Source organism: Nicotiana tomentosiformis, chromosome 11 (genome assembly GCF_000390325.3).
Source record: "Nicotiana tomentosiformis chromosome 11, ASM39032v3, whole genome shotgun sequence".
NCBI lineage: Eukaryota > Viridiplantae > Streptophyta > Magnoliopsida > Solanales > Solanaceae > Nicotiana > Nicotiana tomentosiformis.
In genome coordinates, this window is record NC_090822.1 from 121,110,560 (window position 1) to 121,135,180 (window position 24,621).

The window sequence follows — 24,621 nt, forward strand, 5'->3', positions numbered from 1 at the left end:
GACTAGGTGCATTTGTTTTCATAAGGATTTGTCTTCTAACTTGATCATATGACTCATTCAAACCAGATAGAAACTGCATAACTCTTTGTTGATGCAAATTTTCTACATGCTCTTTCAATTTCTCACAACAGTTAGGAAATGGAACCAAAACATCATATTCATGCCATAATCCCTTTAATATTGAAAAATACACTGAAACAGAACTAGTTCCTTGAGATAGTGTGGCAATTTCATGGTGCAATTGAAATATCCTAACACGATTTACCTTGTTGAACCTTTCTCGCAAATCTTCCCCCACTAGATATGCATCAGATGCATATACAACTCCACCTAGAAGTTCTGGTGCCATATTGTTCATAATCCATGAGAGAACAATGGCATTGCATGTCTCCCACTACTCCAACAGCTCCTGCTACATCTACCAGTGATAAAACCTAATATTTTCTTCCCCAAAAGTGCTATTCTCATCGATCTACTCCATAGCCCATAATTCTCGGAGCCTGTAAGCTTCACAGGTATAACGACTGAACTAGGAGTATCAGAAGGTCCAATATACAGTGGATGATTGTGATCAATTATCGCCATCTCCGACATTGACGAATCAAACTTTGTCATGGATGAAATTTGGCGAGCTTCAACAAATCTCGATTAATCGGTGATAAGAACAAAAAAAGAGAAGAATTCAGAGATCTAGCGTGATGTAATCCAGTTACGCTGCTCTGATACCATGCTAAAACACAGTGATTATCGAAGGTCTCTAATGGAGGAAAGTTCTAGAAGCAATTGTGAGAGAGAGAGTCGGTGAATTGTGAAATATTCAAGCCACAGCTACATTGAGCACTACTGTATCGTTATATACAAGAAGCTAAGAAGAAGATGATTAGTAAAAAAGTAAAATGACTAATCTACCCTTAACTTATATTAACAGCCATAACTACCATAAGCTGCCTAACTAACAGCCTAACTAACAAGTCACATGTGATGCTCGTGACATTACAATAATATGAGCGATAGTCCTACCACCTAATGCTTTATAAACCCGGTCTAAATACGACTGCTCCAAAAATGAAGTTGTTAGTTTCCCCTGCCTGGTCCTCCGAACTATGCCAACTAGGTTCATCCTTAATAGCTAGTAACAAATTCAACAACACTGCAAAACAAGTGTTTGTAAACAAAGGCAACTTCTTCATCATACCAGGGGCCTTCTCCCTAGCCTCAACCAAAGCTAACACGAACTCAATTGCCAAGTGCCTTGTCCTTCCATTCAAACTCTTATCCTCTGCTATGTCAAACATGGTACCCACTACATCTACTAGCTACCTCCTCAAGAACCTAGGTCCATTCTTCGCCAGCTTTATTATAATAAATGACAGCATGTGCTGTGCTAAAACCTATACCAGCTTTGAAACGGTTCTAAGGAGCTCTTGGCTAATGAATTCTGAATCTTCATGGTTCATACGATCAAGGATCATACATTTGATTGTGGACTGAGTGGAGACGCTTAGATTAAGCCAAGTGTATAAGTCTTCATCATTAAGCAACTCGCTAAGGAGTTCATCAGAACACACTTGACGAGTATAAATGTCGTAGAAAGGGCCAAGATGATCAACAAACTTAAGAGCAAGGGACTCTGGATTAGTTTGCTTCATCATGTTGAACATTGACTTAGCCCCCGACTTTGTTTCCTCGGAGTTGTAGGTGTAGTGATAGGAAATAAAGGTTTGAAATGCCTCTGAGTCACACCCCAAAATTGCCTCCATCTTAATCAGAGTCAGCTCGTTATTCACAACTGCATCATTAGCTATTTCCCCAAATATAAATAAAACCGAATACATATATATATTATAGACACCTCCTCCAACAATGTAAATATTAAGGTTAACTCCCTTTTTTGCTTCAAAATTGTTTTAAAAAGGTCACCTACCCCTGGCATTTAACTTAAACCCCTTATGTATATATATCAACAACCAATACAATATTAAAGGTCAACTCCCCTCTTCCCGCTTCCAAAAAGTCTACATTTATCTAATTTTGGTGGTTGCCCTCCACATTTGCATAAATCTAGGAGATATTGCAATTTTCAGATTATGTTACTCTCTTTGAAAGAGATATCAAAGTTGACTACTTATACGTATATTTAACAAAGGGGGAAAATACGTGAGTTGCACTCTAAACTTGTTTGGAAAAGCTAGTTACACACCTTAATCTGAGAAGAATTAACCTAAATAGCCATCTACTTACCCGTTTAAACTAAATTTAGCCGATAGATGTATAATATATATATATATAATCCATGTAGAACTGTGTATAATTCGTATAAAAGGAAAAATAAACAGTAAATTCAACCGACTATTTATGTAAAGACCCTTTAATTTTGTAAGAGACCTCTACCCATGTCCTTATTCAAAGTGGAAGTCCAAAACCAATTACAAATTAATCAGAAAACTTTTAAAGTTCTATTTTTTTCATATCATTTCCCTACTCACCCCTCCCCCCCCCCCCCCAACCAACAACAACCTAACTCTTTAACATCCTTTCCAAAATCAAAAGTTACAGAGAAAACAAAACTAATCTGCATCTGTAACGACCCGACCAGTCGTTTTGATTATTACAGCCCCATTTACTGCTCAACTTATGCTTTACAGTTATTTTATGACTTATCGTATTATTTGGTTCGGATCCGGAAAGATTTCGGATTGAAATGAGACACTTAGTCTCATAATTAAAAACTTAAGTTGGAAAGAGTTGACCGGATGCTGACTTATGCATAAACGACCTCGGATTTAAATTTTGATGATTCCAATAGCTCCGTATGGTAATTTTGGACTTAGTGTCCAAAAAATTATTTGGAGGTCCGTAGTGGAATTAAGCTTGAAATGGTGACAGCTGAATTTTGAAAAAGTTTGACTGAGGGAGTGACTTTTTGATATCGGGGTCGGAATCAGATTCTGGAAATTGGAATAAGTCTATAATGTGAAATGTGACTTGTGTACAAAATTTGAAGTCATTCCGGATTGATTTGATGTGTTTCGGCACAAGATATAGAATTTAAAAATTTAAAGTTCATAGATTTTGATTTGAGGTGCGATTCATCATTTTAATATTGTTTGATGTGATTTGAGGCCTCGAGTATGCCCGTGGTATGTTTTAGGACTAATTAATGTATTTGGTTGAAATACTGGGGGCCTCGGGTGAGTTTTGGATGGTTAACGGATCAAATTCGGACTTAAAACCACTGTTGGAAATTTTGCTTCTGGTATTTTCACACCTGCGGAGGTCTGACCGCATGTGCGAGGCCGCATGTGCACGCAACCAGTCGCAGAAGCGGCCAAGATTGTGCGGCCGCATGTGCGCGCAACCAGTCGCAGAAGCGGCCAAGATTGTGCGGCCGCATGTGCCCGCAACCAGGTGCGAGAATTTTGCCCGCATCTGCGAGGCTGCAGGTGCGAACGAGTGGGCGTAGAAGCGGAAAATGGTGAGCGGGGCAGCACAGGTGCGAAATATTTCCGTAGAAGCGAGGGTCGCAGGTGCGACCCCTTGTCCGCAGATGCGGAAGTCGCTGGGGCAGTATTTAAAACGAGAGTTTCCGGTATTTTCTCATTTTGGACATTTTGTAGCTTGGGTTGGGCGATTTTGGAGAGGAATATTGCCACACAACTTGGGGTATGTGTTCTTGATTCCCTTGTGATTATATTTCATGAATTAATCTTCATTTTCGGCGTGAATATTGATTTTTCGAGAGAAATCAGAGGAATTTTCTACAATTTCATAAAATAAATTTTCGAGATTTGAACACCGATTCGGAGTCGGATTTGAGTCAAATTAGTATGGTTGAACTTGTATTTAGTTGGGTTGTCAAATTTTGTGAGTTTCATCTGATTACGAGACGTACGATTTTTGGAATGTAATTTTAGATTTTGTGGAAAACATTAGAATTTTGATATGGGATTAATTCCTATAAATTGTGTGGACTGAATCAAATTTATTGTGGCTAGATTCGAGTCGTTCACGAGTTGATACGCACGGAATGGGATTTCTGGAGCATTGTTTAGCCTGCTCTGCATTGGATTCGTCTTGTTCGAGGTAAGTAACTCTTCTAATGTTAGAGCTGAGGGTATGAACCCTGATTATACGTGTTATGTATTTGGTATTGAGGTGACGAACATGCTAGGTGACGGGCATGTGAGCGTGGACCATGTGATAAAGTAATTGAGTTATCAATCATGCTAGATGTCATGTTTAGGCTTTGTGACGATACTGTTAGGACCCATAGTGGTCGTTTCTTGCTGTCATTTCACTGATTTCATTGATATTTCATACTCAGTCATATTCATGCATTCATATCGTATCTCAGTCTCAGTTGATATTTATTGATACATCATATCATTATTATCGGGCTAGTTTCATGGCATTGTGAGCCCGTGAGTGAGACTGGAGAGATTGATGACTAAGTGTGGCCGAGGACATGTTTGTGAGGATATTGATACTATAGCACGTGAGTTATCCGTGCAGCGCATGAGTTTTCCATACGAATCCAGATATTGATATTATGACACGTGAGTTGTCCGTGCGGTTTATAGCGCTTGAGCTGAAGGGGCCCCTCCGGAGTCTATAACATATCCCTAGTGAGCGCGGATGATACTATTGAGGGATGGATTTTCCTGGACATGGATTTGTCCGAAGTACTTACTACCTGGAGATGGATTTTTCCACAGGGTTGGATTGCCCTTTTTCCTCAGTACTGGGTGACTTATAGTGAGTGTTGTATATATTCCAGGATGGATTTTCTTGGGCCGTATGGGCCATATACACTACCAAGTGGTTGAGCATGACGAGTGGAAAGAGAGAAGAAGTGACATTGAGTACTCTGAGAGTGTGAGTACATGAGTTCATCTCTGAGATACATTGCATTGACATGCACACATGACATACAGGCACAAAGAGGTATTTTTCTCATACTGTACGGTATCACATCATTCATAATTTCTCACACATGTTGGCCGATAGCCATAGTGATGCATTTGATTTACACTGGTTATCTCGAAAGAAAAAGAAACATCTTATTTATTATTGAAAGGATTTTGGAAAAATTAATATTTTCAACAAACTTATTCATATTTTTGGCAACTCCGGTAAACGATTTGGGTTTTCATTGATGTACTTGAAAGGTAGAACTATTTTCAGAAATCATGTTTTATTGAGCATTTGATTGTTGAGTTACTTCTGGTATTACTTGCTTTATGTTGTTATGAACTGTTGTTGGTTATGGGAGTTGAACTCTGACCTTAGTACAAACTCGTCACTACTTTCAACCTAAGGTTATGTTTGTTACTTATTGAGTACATGTGGTCAGTTGTACTCATACTACACTTCTGCACCTTGCGTGCAGATGTTGGCTGTTAATGTTGTTGTGTTCGTTGGGAGCTGGATTTGAAGATGTACCTGCGTTCCGATTGTAGCTGCCTCTTGTTTATGGTAGCCTTGGATTCATAAAACTCTGTTTATGTACTTTACAAACATATGGTGTATTACTTCATACCAACTTTGTATACTCTATTCTTAGAAGCTCATGATTTGTACTACCAATTCTTGGGGAATGTATAAGATTAAGATTTTTCCTTTACTTAAATTGTTGTAATAATTGTTATTGGAATTGAATAGTTGATAATTGGCTTACCTAGCGGGTTGGGTTAGGTGCCATCATGACTAGTTGGATTTTGGGTCGTGACAACATCGGGAATTGGGTAAGACAACATATATTTGCATATAAAAAAGTTAGGTAAAATACATAACTTACCTCCTGAACTATGGACCAAATTTTTGTTATACACTTTTTACGGACGAAAATTACCTTACACACCCAACCTTTACAAAGTGTGCCTAAGACACATCACTTTTTTTTTTACGAGATTTTTCAAAACATGTGCAATGTCACGCACTAATAAAGTCATAACACGTGTCATTATTTTTATTAAAAAAATAAACCACATAAAATTATAATTATACCCCTTAACCATCTTTTTCATTTCATCTCTTTCTCTTCTCTGCAAATTACCCCTTTCATCTCATCTCGTCGAACACCCCATAACCATGAAATTAGATATCTTCATTGCCACCCTTCTCCACATTCATCTATCTTCCATATCCTACAAGAAAATTAAAGTTACACCCTTCTTTCCATTTCTTTCTGTTCTCCTTCGCTCTCCATTGCTGCCGATAATACCGGAACCACCACCTTCCGATTTCAAACCAAAACTTAGTAGCCTAAATAGATTTAGTTTCAAATTTTTGATTTTAATTTCAAATCTAACACAAGAAAATCACGACCCCAAACTCCAAATTAAAAAAGATATTATGGCTGCCTAATTCGCCGTCAACTTCTCCGACCAGCAAACCACCAAATTCCAGATACATTATATGTTTAAACTCTATTATAGATTACTTCCAAGAGCAGTAATTAATTTATTATTGAAGTAAAACTCAAATCTTAGTTAAAGTTAAAAAATGTAGTTGTTATGTCAGTCGAATATGAAACTTAATCTGATGTCGAAATAGAGATGAGATACTAAGAAGTTATTCTGTGATGTCCCAAAGGGGACATCGTGAGTAAATTTTATGTGTAAAAGATGTTGAAAAAGGGGGACAATGTATGAGGAAGAAGAAGAGAAGCGAGTGGGTGGGATTCTGGGGGCCAAATAATTTAAGAAATAAAGAAAATAATTAAAATTTTGACATGTGGCACTTAAACAAGGATTGAAATTTTTGTTTTTAAGTGTTCATGCTCTTTATTTCTTTGGTTATGCACGCATATGCCACATAGTAAAAGTGTGTGAGATCATCTTACACACTCTAGAAAGATTGAGTGTGTAAAATGATTTTCGTCTATAAAAAGTATGTAACAGAAATTTGGTCCATAGTTCAGGGGTAAGTTATGTATTTTGCCAAAAAAAATTACATGTTAACATCAAATAATTTAAAGTAATTCTTACAAAAAAAATTTAAATAATGAAGGCAAACGTAATATTACAAACTACAAGGAAGGTTAATATTATGAAGCTAATTAAAGCTGGATGAAATGTGAAATAATCTCAAATATTTATCCCTATAACCTTTTAGCCATTTAAATTGGTTAACCGAACTTTTTCATAAGCAAAATTCATAATTATAACAATAACACTCTTTTTTATAAATTAACTGAGAAGTCCCAACGACCAGTTGGCACACTATTTGGAATTCGATGGAAAATATGCCCATCCTTTAATTAACCTTCTCCATTTAATAATAGGTAGAGTTCAAACTCGTGATATGCGCGTACATCACATATTGCATCAAAATGCCACCACTAGGGGTATTTATGGTTCAATTTGGATTGGTTTTTCCCTCTAAAAAAATCAAACCAAGTAAGTCATTTTTTTATCGATTCGGTTTATGTGATTTTTCGGCTATTTATCTATTTTTTCTTAAATATGACATACACTACCAAATACATATGCCGACGACTACATTTTCAACGTAACATCAAACAAATTGCTCTTTGAGAATCTATCATTTAGCAAGATACGTTGATGATAATTGAATCATATAGTGATGAATAATTTAATGACTCAATTAAAAATAGATTATTTCTAACATAAAATAAATTTTTGTACTTAGCAAAAGAAAACTACCAATCAAACTAGAATGTAAAGGCAAAGAATTAGATTATTATAATAGCAAAGAACTAGTCTAAAAGTGCAAACGGTTAACATGTACCATAATTTTTTAGAAACTTTGTATAAAATTATACATACATATAAGCGTAATAATAAATTTAAATAGCTATTTCTATAGTCGGTTTGGTTCGTTTTTTGGGTTATTTTTTTATTAAAACCAAAATCAAACCAAATTTGAACAGTTTTTAGAATTAAAAATCAAAACCAAACCAAACCAAAAAAAAGTATCAATTTTGTTGATCGGTTTGGTTTGATTTTTTATTTGGTTTAGTTTGGTTTTTCCGGCATTTATGATCACCCCTAGCCACCACAAACTTTTACCAATGGGATTATTTTAAAATCTAACAACTAATTAAAATAGAATGTATGAACTGGCCAGCCAACCCATTGATCTTTCTTCTCTTATCTAATTTTAGTGATTGATCTCCACGATTTGCATAAATCTAGGAGATGTTGCAACTTTTAAATTATGTTATTCTCTTTGAAAGAGATATCAAGGTTGACTACCACTTATATATAACAAAGTCAATATATTTAATCTAGTGTCTTGTATATTAGTGTGCAGTTGCTTAATTTTACTATTAAAAAGCAAAGAAAAGGAAAGCCTCTATAGTAATCTGGGTTTCTTAAAGAATTGGTGCATAATAGTATGAGGTATTGATGTTGGGCATATTTTTATGTTTTAATCGGTTTTGGGTGCTATTTGGTGTTAAAAATGTCCAATATGTGTTAATTATTGGTTTTACGACTAATTAAGATGTGTGTGATGGTTTAGTATATTTGGAGTACACAAATATGAAGAAAACAATGTTCCAGCTATAGAAGAAGAGGGTGGATGCGTCGCATCCAACCTAGGAAAAAAAGTTATTTGAAGTACCCTTAGCAGTGAAGTCTCAAGAAGGCATCCACCTTAGCATCCACACCTGGGCGCAGCAAGGCTTGAGGGAATATATGGTGGACGCGAAACATCCACCCTAGCATCCGATGCTGAGAAGTTCAAGTTGAGGCATTCGTGAAGCATCCAACTCAGCATCAATCTCTGAAGTTAATTCGGAAAAGGAAAAGGAAAATCTTGGCCCACGACTATTATACGTAATATATAAGTCAAAAACGTCTCTTTAGGTCATCGAACACACTTGGAAGCAGAGAAAAGCCATCATAGAGTTTGAAAACCACGAAATTCGTCTTGAGTTCTTACTTTTCCCTTCTTTTATTGAATTTTATGTATTCTAGGGAGTTAGTTGAGATTGCTACCATGACTATGCGTGGCTAAACTCGTTTATTCTGGGGTTATGGTTTTACATGAATGTTGATATTTGATAATTGATTTGCCGAGTTAATTTGTCATATTGGATTGTTTATTCATATCTTGAGCCTTATTATTTTACTGCCCATCAAACAAATTCCTCTTAGGTTTAAATGGTTTAGAGGCAGCAATAATATTTGGTGCTAAATCATGACTCGTAGAAAGTCTTCTAAGCTTAATACCAAAGCAAATTCTTTTTTTAATGGAAGTGAAGGCCACTAGCTTGATTACAAAAAACAGCCTTAACATGGCCGAACAAATGTAAATGATGATTGGAAAAACTGAAGGCAGGCTAAGGGTTCATTTGGTACCAAGTCAGCGCCTCGGCGAACTGAGTTGGAGAGAGCATTACACCATTTTTTACCATCAAAAAATTTGATCCAACAAAAATTAGTGGTATGATTGAATTGGTTAAAAGTTAGCATCTTTCTTGGGTGATAGAATGGATTTCAATTCCATCACCTGCCGAGGCAAAAGATAAGACCATGCTGATTCCCACATGGCTGGTGGTAGTGTTTTCTGAAGATACCTCAACAAACGAGTAATACAGAAAAATGTAATTTGTAAAATGTCAAAAGGTTTTAATGTTCTTCTTACAAGAATAGATAAAAGAATCATAGTTGAGAAATCTTTATGTCAATCTCAATATGAACAGCTCATAAAATAGTTATGATTTCAAACCAACCTCTGCAAAAACTGAAATAATCTTTGGAAGGCCCTGATAGTTGGGACCAATAAGTTGTCTGTCTAACCTGCAAGTGACAAAATTTGGTAAAACTCTGAAGAACAGAAAGGCATTAATATATGAGCTAGCATTCGAAAATTATAAAACAAAAGAATCTATATTGTAATCTTTCTTCCTAGCTTTACTGAATAAAGTATATGAATCAAATTATAATGAAGATTTGAAATACTAATGTGAAGACCCGATAAGGATGAAAACTGGAGCAAACTAATTACCTTTCAACCATTGAACATAGTAGTAGGTCATGAACATATTTGGCTTCATACACGTCACCATTTATAGGCAGACAATTCAACCAAACTGGAATAATCTACAAAAGGATATTCAGAATAACAATTGTGAAGAAATTATAACAATATTACCTAGTACATCGGAGGAACATCACTTTATCTACGAATAACAAAATCTATATGTTTGCTTTTATCATATTTCAACATGCACAATGAAATTTTGATGGGTGCAAGTGGAACGTTTATCTCTGACGATTTCTCATCAGTTCAATATCGTTCTTGACATCTGAAGGTAACAACTGATATCAAATTAATGATCACAAGTGAATAAGCAATCTAAGGATAAAAATTATACTATTCTAACACTAATACTTTAAATTTAAGCAGTTTTCCAGCAAAAAAAAGCACATCTGAAATGCTACGAGTTGAAACAATATATATCCATTTTCATTTGAACTCGGTACGCACTGAATGAAGGTGATCACAGATCTTGTGGGCTGTGGCGGCAATCCTCATGTAGATATCGAGGGTATCATCACTCAGTACATTAAGGAATATTGGGGGCAAATCTTTTACGCAAGGGACTGTTGTTTCGCCTATGTCCTTAGCTAGTGTAGTAAATATCGCGCAAGCTTCCCCTTTTAAGTATTGGGTTGAACTGGAATCAGCGACGCATTGGTACAAGGATGGCAATAATTTAGGCCAGGCGTTATCTGGTAGAAGTGAATCAACCAGCTTCCAAACGGTTTTAAGGAGCTGATGGATGATGAACTCTGATTCTTGATTGAGGGATATATGATCAAGAATCATACACTTGATGCTTGATTGAGTGGCGACACTTTAGATTGCGCCAAGTACACAAGTCATCATCATCAGTAAGCAACTTGCAAAGGAGATAAGCACACTTTTCACGAATATGAAGGTCCTGGTGAGGGCGAAGAAAGTTAGAAAGCTTAATAGCAAAGGAGTCAGGATCGTACTTCTTCATCATGTTGAACATTGACTCCTCCTCGGATTCTTTCTCCGAATCCTTTTCCTCGAAGCTCCACTGGTGATCGAAAACAAAGGTTCCAAATGGCTCTGAATCAGGCCCAAGAATAGCCTCCATCCGAGCCATCTGGAACTGAGTCAACTTGCAATCAATTATTCCATATAATCATATCATCGTGTCATATCAATTATTATATTATATTTTATACTAAAAGTGGGAACCTCCACAAACTTGAATTACCTAATTACCTATTAAAACTTGAGTGTCAATTTTTGCCCTTTTCTAAAACACTATTCCTATTATAGTTTTGTACCAAAAAGTAAATTACCTTCAACGAATCATAAATGTGTACTACAGTCTACAATAAACCAAGTAAATGAAAAGACAATTCCGTAAAGATAGGTACAATGAACTGAGTAAATCATTATAAAGTTGCAACTGCCGCACCTTTTTAATTCCTTGATAAAGTTGTACTATTAGTCTTTCATTTCCTTAGAATTTCTTCCATGCAATCTCTCTAAAATCAGGTACTATTTCTTTCCTGTTACTTTTAGGAGTGTTTTGCTAATGCCATACCTTTTTTCTTTCATTCATTCGTTCTTTCCAGCCATTTTTTAATACATGATAGTTTGGATTATGTTTTGTGCTAATTGTCTAATCTGGATAACATTTCTTGATTTTTTTTTAAAGTAAATTGAATATATTTGTTTATGAAGATTTTTTGCTATGATAGAATCTTTCATTTAATTATATGATTCTTAACCTTTGTTGCTGAAGTTTTAATGCCCTCTTTGTTATTATTTTCGGATGATTATATAAAATGATACTTTTCCTAAGAGCAAGTTCGATACTTGTGATATTAATTAGAAGAAACTATTTGAATTGCATTACAGAACTGGCACTACTAGAATAATGGCAAAACTCGTCCACAAAATACCGACCGAAATCGGTCGAAAAATAAGTAATTGGTCGTAAAAGTCAAATAAACTATTTCTAACAACGAAAATAGTGGTCCCACAACAAAGATATAAAAATTCCGACCGATGTCGGTCAGAAATTGATCAATATTTGACCAAGACCTGGTCATACTTGTATATTATCTACCAAAATAGTTTTTAATTAAAATATTTCAAATATATCGAATTTGGTAGGTATTTTAATTTTAATTTTTTAAATTATTAATTTAATGAAAATATCGATCGAGGTCTGTCGGTTTTACTCAATTTATATAAATAGCTTTTAAATATAATTTAATGTGTGTAGTTTTTTAAATTACTTTTATATGGACACTATATCCTATCTTTGTATGTATATATACATATATGTACATAATATTTAATTGACTTAACATCCTAAATTGTAATATTCAATATTTAATTAATTTTGTATTTATATACATACACACACATATATATAATTTTGTATAATTAATTATATATTTATATACATGCGCACACACATAATCTTGAATGTTTTATTCTCGGTCACCTTATTAGTACTTTGCTCGGATACTTCATCAGTGGATCAATTGAAAATTCAATTATATTCGATTAAAACTTACTATAACACATTTAAAAATAAAGTTTATAGTTCTATTAGATGTAGTGCTATAGTAATACTTAAGTATTAGCAACAACAACATATATATTAAGTTTTAGCAACAACAACATATGAATATAGCATATATTAATATATATGTATATACATGCATATATTAATATATATGTATATACATACATATATATAAGATGTAGTGCTATATTAATACTTAAGTTATAGCAACAACATATGAATATAGCATATGTCCATATTCAATCATTCAGACCGATGTTCTAAAGATCGAATATATATATATATATATATAAATAAATATATATATATATATATATAAGATGCAGTGCTATATTAATACTTAAGTTGTAGCAACAACATATGAATATAGCATATGTCCATATTCAATCAATCAGACCGATGTTCTAAAGATCGAACAAAAATGAGCCTAAGTAGTATGGAGTACAAATCAACTTCAAATCATGTGTTGCTAAATTATCCGAAAGTTCAACTCTTTCTTAAGTAAGTGTTGATGTAAGATTAATTTATATGGACTACTATTTAATTTGGTTGATGCAACTAACAAAATTTTCAATGTGTCGCTCAGTGACTTCGTGAGTCAATTTGGCCATAATGTTGTATATTCTACATTTGAGACATGGTTTAAAGAGTGTGTAAGTGTATCTTACAGACTTTCTCACATGTGAATATACATACTTGGTCACTTGTGAATATACTTGCTCACTTGTGATTTATTTAACATTACATATAGGTCAATAATCCAAACAACAGTGTTAATCAATTTTTAAAAGACATATCTTGGGGACCTGCACCTACGGTTATAACTATGTCTAAGTATTTTGTGAATGGTTACAAATTTTACACCGAGAAATGCTCCAAGTATAAAAAAAAGTAATAACAATGTGGTGTGTATCAAAGGTGGTGAAGGCAACCGGGATGGAAAAAATAATTATTATGGTGTGATCAAAGAGATTCTACAATTATCATATTCAGGTTAGCCAAATAAGAAGATCATAGTTTTCCGATGTAGGTGGTTTGACCCAACACCTAGAAGAGGTACAAATGTACACTCACAGTACAACATAATTGAGGTTAATAAAAAGAGAGAGTATGATCGCTATGATCCTTTTATAATTGCAGAAAACGTTAGGCACGTATATTATGCTCCATATCTATTGCAGAGGGATAAGGCTGATTTGTTGGTTGTAATCAAAACTAAGTCTGTTGGTAGGGTGGATGTAGAGAATGTGCTAGATGTTGATTACCAAAACGATACCTCAAGTGTTAACCAAATGGTGGATGATCAGTTAGAAAATGACTTGCAGTATCCTCAATGCATATTAGAAGAAGTTGATATGGAGGATATAACAATCATAGAAAATGAGGATGAAGAATCACCTAATGAAAATGAAATAAGTGAAGAGGAAGAATTTTCGGACGAGGAAGGATACTTCGAAGACGACTAGCATGTTAGTTTTTCAAGCGCTCTTAACTTATATAGATTTATATTCTCAATTCTAATATGTTCTTTATTTTATGCTGATGACCGGTATGGGTCGAGGTAGATCTAGGAAGGATAAAAGGACTATTGATCATGATGATGGTGCTACACCCTTGCTTCTTTCCACTCCACACTTGCATCCCTCCGATGCTGATGGCCGGCAACAATCTTCTAGGCGCACATATATTCCACCATATCCATCTACTCATCAGACTACCTACCATTCGCCCAGCCATCAATATTCTTACCATTCTCCGCCACAGGGTTATACCTCGCTTCCTCCACATGATCCTGCATATAGTTACATGGGTCCATTGAGTCAGCAGTCACAGGGCCATATGGTGATACTCCCGTCATCTACTCCATTTGCTTCATCACCAGCTAGATCACATCCATCCTGATTTAAGCCAGCTGGATCGCAACATTGTTCTGGATCGCAGCAAGGGTCTAGATCGCTGCAGGGGTGTGGATCCCAACCATCTTCATCAGATGGGTCGAGAACCGGGAGGATACTATATATGTAAGTTTCACAACTACTATAACTTGAATTAATATTTATAATATTATATAGTTAATAATTTTCTATCTTCTAAATAAAGGGTCGCTACAAAACTAATGTGGAGGAGTACACTCAGAGCTTGCCACCGAATGAGGAAGGCAAGCGACCACCCATTTCAGACGAAGAAGCGCAGAAGATATGGTTGGATATTGTCGGTGGTCCTAAAATGGGGATAGCATATGACCTTCTAGAGAGATCATTTCGGCACTACATGGCTGGATTTTAAGGTATAGGGACTTCCATTGTCACGACCCAAAATTTCCACCTTCGGGACCGTGATGATGCCTAACATTTCACTTGCTAGGCAAGCCAACGTTAGAATAATATTAGCCATTTAAAAATAATTTTAAACTAATTAATAACAAAGAAACAAATGCGAAAATAATGTCTGAAATAATCCATAATAATCGCGATATCTAAATACCACCCCAGAAGTGGAGTCACAAGTGCACAAACTTCTAGAATAATACAAATAAAGGTCTGAATAAAATTTAAGTTGTTTGAAATATAATACACATCTGGGATAATATAGAAGGGTACTTCAGAACTGCGAATGCTGTGCAGTTATACCCTAAGTCTCCACTGGTAGTTGTATCCGGGCAAATCTAATGTACGTCGCTTGGACCAACTCCGAAGTCTGCACAAGAAGTGCAGAGTACAATATCAGTACAACCGACCCCATGTACTGATAAGTATCGAACCTAACCTCGACGAAGTAGTGACGAGTCTATGACAAGACATATACATAAAACAAATTTACACACATATATACAAATACGAAGTAACAATAATACAATAAATAACAATTTATAAATAGGGAGGGAACATGCGAAGGGGAAGGATATAATAATTTCAGCAGGAGGAGTGTCACTTAGCAGCCAATTAATTTATCAAAAATAAAATGAGAAAATGATAATATAAAAATGGCACGGCATCACCCTTCGTGCTTTTATACTCACAAATGGCACGGCAACACCCTTCATGCTCTTACACTCACAGATGGCACGGTACCACCCTTCATTCTCTTATACTCACAAATGGCACGACAACACCCTTCATGCTTTTACACTCACAAATGGCACGGCAACACCCTTCGTATTGTTACACTCACAAATGGCACGGCAACACCCTTCGTGTTTTTACACTCTTCCTTACCATGAAATTAATAATATAAATTCGGAAGAGTATTTAAGTGCGGGGATATACACTTATCAATCAATTCAATACCAAAATACTGACTTTACCATCCAAAATATTCATCAATAATTAAATGAATAATAATTTCACGAATAATGATCAAATAAGCATGTGACAATTATTATAGGAATTCAAGAATTAATATTTGACAAGGACTATGAGTGAAATAATTAATATAATAATTAATTCATGATTTAAAACGATTTAAGATTTTTCAGGTAATTATGCAAACAATTAATTTGACGAAGTCCAATTTTCAGAACTTAAAATCTCTGCCCAGTTATTTGCTCTACGTGATCGCGAACATTCCCACGCGATCGCGAAGAACAGTTTTCCACAGCCCAGATTTAACCCTACACGATCGCGGACTTTCCCACGCGATCGCGATGCAAAACATCACAGACCTACACGATCGCGAACTCGTCCGCGCGATCGCGAAGCACAAACGTGTGACTTCTACATCCTCTCCACTTACTCTACGCAAACGCGACATTCTTCACGCGTTCGCGAGTCACATAATCTCAAAGCTACGTGATCGCATTCTGGTTCACGCGATTTCGAAGCACAAAACTCAACAACCCTTAATTAACCTTACGCGATCACGGATATCCATACGCGATCGCGGAGAACAAGACCTCTATTGACCAACTAAGCCTACGCGATCGCGTATAAGGAAATTCGATACAAATATCAGAAAATTCCAACAGCTGTTTAAGTTTAAATTTTGATCCGTTAACCATTCGAAACTCACCCGATCCCCTCGGAACCTTAACCAATTATACCAACAACTCCTAAAACATCATACGAACCTAGTCGAACCGTGAAATCACCTTAAACAACACCAAAACCACGAATCATATCCTAATTCAAGCCTAATGAACTTTGAAATTTTAAGTTTCTACAAATGAGTCCGGAACCTATCAAATCACGTCCGATTTCATAAATGACATAATGGAAGTATTCAAATTTTCAGAATCGCATTCCGACTCCGATATCAAAAAAGTCAACACCCGGGTCAAACTTTCCAAAAATTCAACTTTTGGCATTTCAGGTCTAAATCCACTACGGACCTCCAAATAATTTTCCGGATACGCTCCTAAGTTCAAAATCACCATACAGAGCTATTGGAATAATCAAAACTCTATTCCGGGGTCATTTACACATAAGTCACCATCCGGTCAACTATTTCAACTTAAGCTTCCAACATGAAATTTTATTCTTCCAAGCTAACTCCGAAATACCTTAAAATCAAAACCGACAATTTACATAAGTCATAATACCTTGTAGGAAATTATTCAAGACTTCAAATAGTTGAAAGGAGCGTAAATCTCAAAATGACCGGTCAGGTAGTTATAATTTCCCCCACCTAAACATGCGTTCGTCCTCGAACATGCCAAGAGTTGTTCCTAAGCCTTTAAATCACTGTTCCTCCTTAACATGCACATACCTGGGGTGATCCCACGTCACCCTATTCTATATAGGCCTGACAACATAACACAACTGAAAAATCATTAATTTAACCTTAGCCCAAAACTTGGAACCCAATTTCTAACACCCAGAACTTTGTCCAAGATCTAAATCTTACACACCGTATTAGTCTGAACAATCTATATCAAGCCATAGCCATAACCCCAGATATACTCACATTACATATTACACAACTCACATGCTCGCAGAACCATTCCCGATCACAATCACAGTAATTACTCCAAACCGATCAAGTACAAGTATTAAAACATCGCATTCAACAGAACCTCATTCCAAAACCTACGCACACTGCCAATGATGAAAAAAATAATCAAAAACTCATAGCCACTCATCAGATCAACTAGCCATAGAGCTCTCTTGCCCCAACCATAACCATGATCCTCTCGAATATACCATAATCAAGCCTGATAGTACCCATTCTAGATCCAATGACCTTATATTATTAAACACAACTATTCCACATACACGCCACATCAATATAAATCCACCACTACGCAATACTTGTACCCAAATATGGGAGATGTCTCAAGGAAGAGAACCATATTGCAAGTTCAACAAGCATCACTAGAACTGTAATGCTATAAGTTCATTATATATAGTAGAACTAAGACACACAAATTTAATAACAGTAACCAGCTCTTCTAGAGCTCACATTAACATCACTCGCACAGACAACTCACATGCTATTCTCCACCTCTAAAATAACCGTTCGTCCTCGAACAGACATAGAAAAGTACCTGAGCTGGTGAAAAGGTGGGGATATCTACTCCCCATATCGGACTCTGACTCCCAAGTAGCTGCCTCAAAAGGTTGACCTCTCCACTATTTGCCATTTTTGACGAACTTGAGCTTGAGCAGAGACGACTTTTGGCAGATTTTCAAGGGAAAAACATTGGGGTAAATGATTCTAACTCGGATTTGGTCTACATATACAAGTGTGTCATTGTTTTTCACAATTTAATTAGTGTTTTGAGATTTGAAATTTGGAAAAATTTAGAAATCTCATAGAAATGAAATTTTGAGATTTCGGTATCGATTCGGAGTCGGAATTGAGTGAAACTGGTATGGTTGGACTCGTAATGGGTTATCGGATTTCATAACTTTTGCCGGATTCTGATATGTGGGCCCCGCTGGCAAATTTTTAATTAATTTCGAAATTTTTATTAAAAATATAGTATTTCCTTATAGAATTTATTTCCTATAATTTTTAGTGATTGTATCGAATTATTTTGGCTAGATTCGAGCCAGACAGAGTTGGATAATCGTGGAAAAGGCAAAATTGTGGATTAAATTGGAGCAAGACGAGGTAAGTCTCTTGTCTAATCTTGTGAGGGAAAAATTACCTCATAGGTGATTAAAATTAAATAATTATTGCTAATTGTGGGGGGCTACGTATGCACGTGGTGACGAGAGTCCGTGCGTAGCTACTATTAATGCTAAAGTCCGGGTAGTTTAGAATTCAAAGCATGCCTTACTTGTGTAAATTGTATTCTTTGATTAATTAATATTAATTGATATATATATATATATATATATATATATATATATATATATATATATATATATATATATATATATATATATATGAATATATTGTGAATTGTTTGATAAAGATATTAAAGGATGGAAATCTCATAGGCTTGATTTTCTATTTAAATCAATTAATTGTTAAAAAAAATTGTTCTCCTCCCAAATTTATCTTATAATAAACATACTGTCCTTCCGGAGACACATAAGAAAATGTCCTCCTTTCTTGTGGAGCGGGCCGAACGCCTCGGCAGGATAGATGCATCTATGGATCGTGCCGCATATACCTCGGCAGTGTACACGACACTCTGGATCGGGCCGTACGTCCTCGGCAGAAATCGTGCTTAATAATAATAATAATTACATGATACTTTAATAATTTATTTCAGTTTGAGAAGCTAATTAATAAATTGGAAAATTCTTGGAATTTAATGAATTATTATTCCTTCTTGTTTATGGAATTAATTGTTACTCCTGTAAATGAGATTTAAATTGATAAATTGGAATTTTTCTGAATTGAATGAATTTAATTAATATATTGAGAATTGTTACATTTAAAGGAATTTGATTATCTCTGCTGATTAAATAAATTATTATAAATTCTGTAAATCATGCTGATTTAAATATTCTAGTTATATTTAAGTTATTATTATTGACCCATAGTGAGTGTCAAAGTCGGCCATCTCGTCTCTACCACTTCGAGATTAGGCTTGATACTTACTGGGTACACGTTGTTTACGTACTCATACTACACTTGCTGCACTTTTTGTGTAGGATCTGAGACAGGTACTAGTGGAGGACCTATCATCACATACCCACGTCATCCCGAGGCATAGTGGTGAGCTGCCTTTCTGAGCCGTTCTGCAGCTACCAGTGTCTCTTCTTATATTTATATTCTATCTATTTTATTTCAGACAGTATTTGGAGTTTTGTATAATCTACCAGATGCTCATGCACTTGTGATACCGGGTCTTGGCACACACATATTGGTAGAAGTTGGTATTTTATTATTTTCTTGGAATAAAAGTTTAACCAATGTACGTATGATTTATTAGTTGGCTTGCCTAGTTGTAGTGTTGAGCGCCATCAGGACCTGTAGGTGAAATTGGATCGTGACAGATAATGTAGGGAAAATGTTCATGATTATGAGATTTAAAAGAAATGAGTCATGAAAAAGGACAACAATAATTGTTTCATTTCATATGTGCCTTGTTCGGCAATAGTAAGCCTCAAAGAGAAATGGCCAAGTACATGACACCAGTCGTCTCCTGGATTGTAGGTAAAATCAGTTTAACTTGAAGTGAGAATATTCCAGCACCCTAAATGTGATATGGGTTTCAAAATACATGAAGTTGCATTATGCTCTTAACAGTAACTAGCACAAGGAATCTATGTCACAAGCCTACAAGGACGAAAAATAAGTTGAACACTTGTGATATTATTATCATTCTGACAGCTTAACCCATTTCCGATAGTTGATCATATATAAGAGAACTAGAGATACGATGAATTTGTCCTTCAATTCAATATGCTCATCACAAGGCCGCTTAACTTTCAACCTCACACAAGTGGAATCATGTAACTAGGACATCTTAATATTTGGATGAAATCATATATTGGTTAGAGAGAATGTACACTTTGTTGTGAGCTAGACATGTTTTTTCCATAACAACCCTCAAGTTGCAATACTAGGCCACTTCATGTACAACTTCAATGCTAGGTACAAAGTGAGTTACTTACTGAGGCATGATCTATGTGGACATGAAAGTCATACTGAGATAGGTAAACAACAAGATTTCCCTGTGAAGAATTTGTGATAAATCTCAAATGCTCAGAAACTTTATGCGGATAAGTTGCCCCTTTCGAATGCCCTCTTTTTATAAAACTGCCCAGCAGCCTTCGGAACTGGTCCTCGAACTGGGCCTCGATCGCGGCATCGAACATGTGCCCTCTATCAGGGCATCGAGGTTGTACCTTCGATCAGGGCATCGAGCTTGGGTCTCGATCCTAGCCCTCAAGCCATACCTTCGATCATGCCCTCGAGCCTTGCCTTCGATCGCGGCTTCGATCACAGGCTCGAGCCTGGACCTCGGTCATGGCCTCGATCAGGGTATCGAGGTTGGGCCTTTGATCATAGCCTCAATCATGGCATCGAGCTTGAGCCTTCGATTGTGACCCCTCGATCTTGGATCTCGATCCTGGCCCTCGAGCCTTGCCTTCGATCATGGCCCTCGAGCTGGACCTTCGATCATGGCTTCGATACACTAGCTCGAGCCTGTACCTCATCAACCCTGGGCTCGATATCTGGCTCAATATCTGGGCTCGATCACAGCCCAAAATGTCCAACAGAAGAGGAAAAATTGTAGCAGCTTTTTAACTCCAATTTTTGATCCGTTAACCATCCGAAACTCACCCGAGGCCCTCGGGACCTCAACCAAATATACCAACAAGTCCTAAAACATCATACAAACTTATTTGAAACCTCAAATCACATCAAACAACGCTAAAAGCACGAATCATACTCCAATTCTAGCTTAATGAAACTTAGAATTTTCAACTTCTATATTCGATGTCGGAACCTATCAAATCAACTTCGATTGACCTCAAATTTTACACACAAGTAATAAATTACATAATGGAGCTATAAAAAGTTTCGGAACTGGATTCCGACTCCGGTATCAAAAAGTCAACTCCCCGGTCAAACTTTCAAACTTTAAATTCCTATTTTAGCCATTTCAAGCCTAATTTCACTATGGACTTCCAAAAAAAATTCCGATCACGCTCCTAAGTCCAAAATCACCATACGGAGCTGTTGGAATCATCAAAATTCTATTCCGGGGTCGTTTTCTCAAAATATTGACCGAAGTCAAACTTAGCACTTTAAGGCCAACTTAAGGAACCAAGTGTTCCGGTTTCACCTCAAACACTTCCAAATCCCAAACCAACCATTCCCGCAAGTCATAAATCATTACAAGCACCTACGGAAAGTTTTATTTTAGGGAACGGGGTTCTAAAAGTTAAAAATGACCGGTTGGGTCATTACATTCTCCACCTCTTAAACAAACGTTCGTCCTCGAACGGGTTTAGAATTATACCTGAAGTGCTGAATAAGTTTGGATATCTGCTCCGCATGTTTTCCTCGGTCTCCCAAGTCGCTTCCTCGACTGGTTGGCCCCTCCACTAGACTTTTACTGCAGAAATCCTCTTGGATATCAACTGGCGAACCTGTTTATCAACAATGGCAATTGGCTCCTCTTTTAACCCAAGCTATTATCTAGCTGAACTGTGTTGAAGTCTAACACATGTGATAGGTCGGCGTGATACATCCGGAGCATAGATACGTGAAAAACCGAATGAACTCTCGATAGGCTGGGAGGCAAGGCAAGCTCATAAGTAACCTCCCCAACTTGTTTCAACACCTCAAATGGGCCTATAAACCTTGGGCTCAACTTGCCCTTCTTCCCGAATCTCATAATTTCCTTCATCGGCGAAACCTTCAAAAGAACTTTTTCACCTACCATAAATGATATATCACGCGCTTTCTGATCTGCGTAACTCTTTTGTCTGGACTGTGCTGTACGAAGTCGCTCCTGAATCAACTTTGCCTTTTCCAAGGCATCCCTTACCAAATCAGTACCATATAACTTAGCCTCACCTGGCTCAAACCATCCGATAGGTGAACGACATCGCCGACCATATAAAGCCTCAAATGGAGCCATCTCGATGCTGGATTGGTAACTGTTATTATAAGCAAACTCGGCCAAAGGCAGGAAACGATCCCACTGACCTCCAAAGTCAATCACACATGCCCTGAGCATATCCTCCAAAATTTGAATTGTCCTCTCTGACTGTCCATCGGTCTGCGGATGGAAGGCTGTGCTAAGCTCTACATGGGTCCCCAACTCACTCTGTACTGCTCTCTAGAAATGTGAAGTAAACTGAGGGCCTCTATCTGATATGATGGAAATTGGCACACCGTGCAACCTAACTATCTCCTGAATATAAATCTGGGCCAACCTCTCTAAAGTATACGTAGTCACAACAGGAATAAAATGTGCCGACTTGGTCAACCTGTCAACAATCACCCAAACTGCATCAAACTTCCTCAAGGTCCGCGGCAACCCAACTACAAAATCCATAGTAATTCATTCCCATTTCCACTCTGGTATGGTCATCTGCTGGAGTAGGCCACCTGGCCTCTGGTGCTCATATTTAACTTGCTGGCAATTTAGGTACTGAGCTACATACTCAACTATGTCCTTTTTCATTCATCGCCACCAATAATGTTGCCTCAAGTCATGATATATCTTAGTAGCACCTGGATGAATAGAACATCGAGAACTGTGTGCCTCTTCCAGGATCTTTTTCCTCAGCCCATCCACATTAGGAACACATAGACGATCCTGGAGTTGCAGAACACCATCCGCTCTAATAGTAACTTCCTTGGTATCACCTCGTAGTACCGTTTCACGAAGAACCACCAGGTGTGGGTCATCATACTAGCGAGCCTTGATCTGCTCCAATAGTGAAGATTGGGCCACAATACATGCAAGATCTTGGGTGGGCTCTGAAATGTCCAGCCTCACAAGTCTATTAGCCAAGGACTGAATATCTGAGGCTAATGGCCTTTCCTCTGCTGAAATGAAAGCCAAACTACCCATACTCTCCGCCTTTCTGCTTAAGGCATCTGCAACCACATTTGCTTTGCCCGGATGATACAAGATAGTAATATCATAATCTTTTAGTAACTCCAGACATCTGCGCTGTCTTAAATTTAGGTCCCTCTACTTGAACAAATGTTGCAAACTGCGATGATCAGTGTAAACTTCACAAGACACCCCATAAACATAATGCCTCCAAATCTTAAGAGCGTGAACAATCGCAGCTAACTCCAAATCATGTACCGGATAATTCTTTTCGTGGGGCTTCAGCTGACGCGAAATATATGCAATAACTTGCCCTTCCTGCATCAATACACAACCCAATCCAATGCGCGAAGTGTCGCAATATACTGTATACATCCTCGAACCGGAAGGCAACACTAACACTGGTGCTGTAGTCAATGATGTCTTGAGCTTCTGAAAACTCACCTCACAATCATCGGACCATCGGAATAGGGCACCCTTCTGGGTTAATTTTGTCAAAGGTTTTGCAATAGATGAAAAACCTTCCACGAACCGACGATAATAACCTGCCAAACCGAGAAAACTCCTGATCTCAGTCGCCGAAGTGGGATGATGCCAATTCTGAACTGCCTCAATCTTTTTGGGATCAACTTTAATACCTTCGCCTGATACAATATGTCCCAAAAATGCTACAGACTCAAGCCAGAACTCACATTTAGAGAACTTAGCATATAGCTTTTGTTCCCTCAATGTCTGAATCACTACTCTCATATGCTGCCCATGCTCCTCCTTACTACGTGAGTAGATCAAAATGTCATCAATGAAGACAATCACAAATGAGTCAATATATGGCCTAAATACCCTGTTCATCAGATCCACAAATGCTGCCGGGGCATTAGTTAAACAAAAAGACATTACCAGAAACTCATAATGACCATATCTAGTACGGAAAGCAATCTTCGGAACATCCGAATCTTGAATCTTCAACTGATGGTACCCCGACCTCAAGTCGAACTTAGAGAATACCCTAGCACCCTGTAACTGGTCAAATAGGTCATTAATACGCGGCAATTGGTCCTTGTTCTTAATAGTGACTTTGTTCAATTGGCGATAATCAATACACATCCGCATTGTTCCATCCTTCTTTTTCACAAATAATACTGGTGCA

The 24,621-nt window shown here is 36.9% G+C and overlaps 1 protein-coding gene and 1 long non-coding RNA gene across 2 annotated transcripts; both read right to left on the reverse strand.

Annotated features, from left to right (window-relative positions):
- Window positions 1-1,391: 1,391 nt before the first annotated feature.
- Window positions 1,392-1,760, reverse strand: LOC108944009 (uncharacterized). Its single transcript, XM_070189905.1, has one exon. The coding sequence runs from the start codon at window positions 1,758-1,760 to the stop codon at window positions 1,392-1,394; it is 369 nt and encodes a 122-aa protein (XP_070046006.1).
- A 7,803-nt stretch (window positions 1,761-9,563) lies between these two features.
- LOC138900728 (uncharacterized) lies at window positions 9,564-11,115 on the reverse strand. Its single transcript, XR_011411954.1, has 2 exons — window positions 9,979-11,115; window positions 9,564-9,770 (listed from the first exon to the last, which is right to left on the reverse strand). It is a non-coding gene; the product is annotated as an uncharacterized lncRNA (long non-coding RNA).
- Between the last annotated feature and the right edge of the window lie 13,506 nt (window positions 11,116-24,621).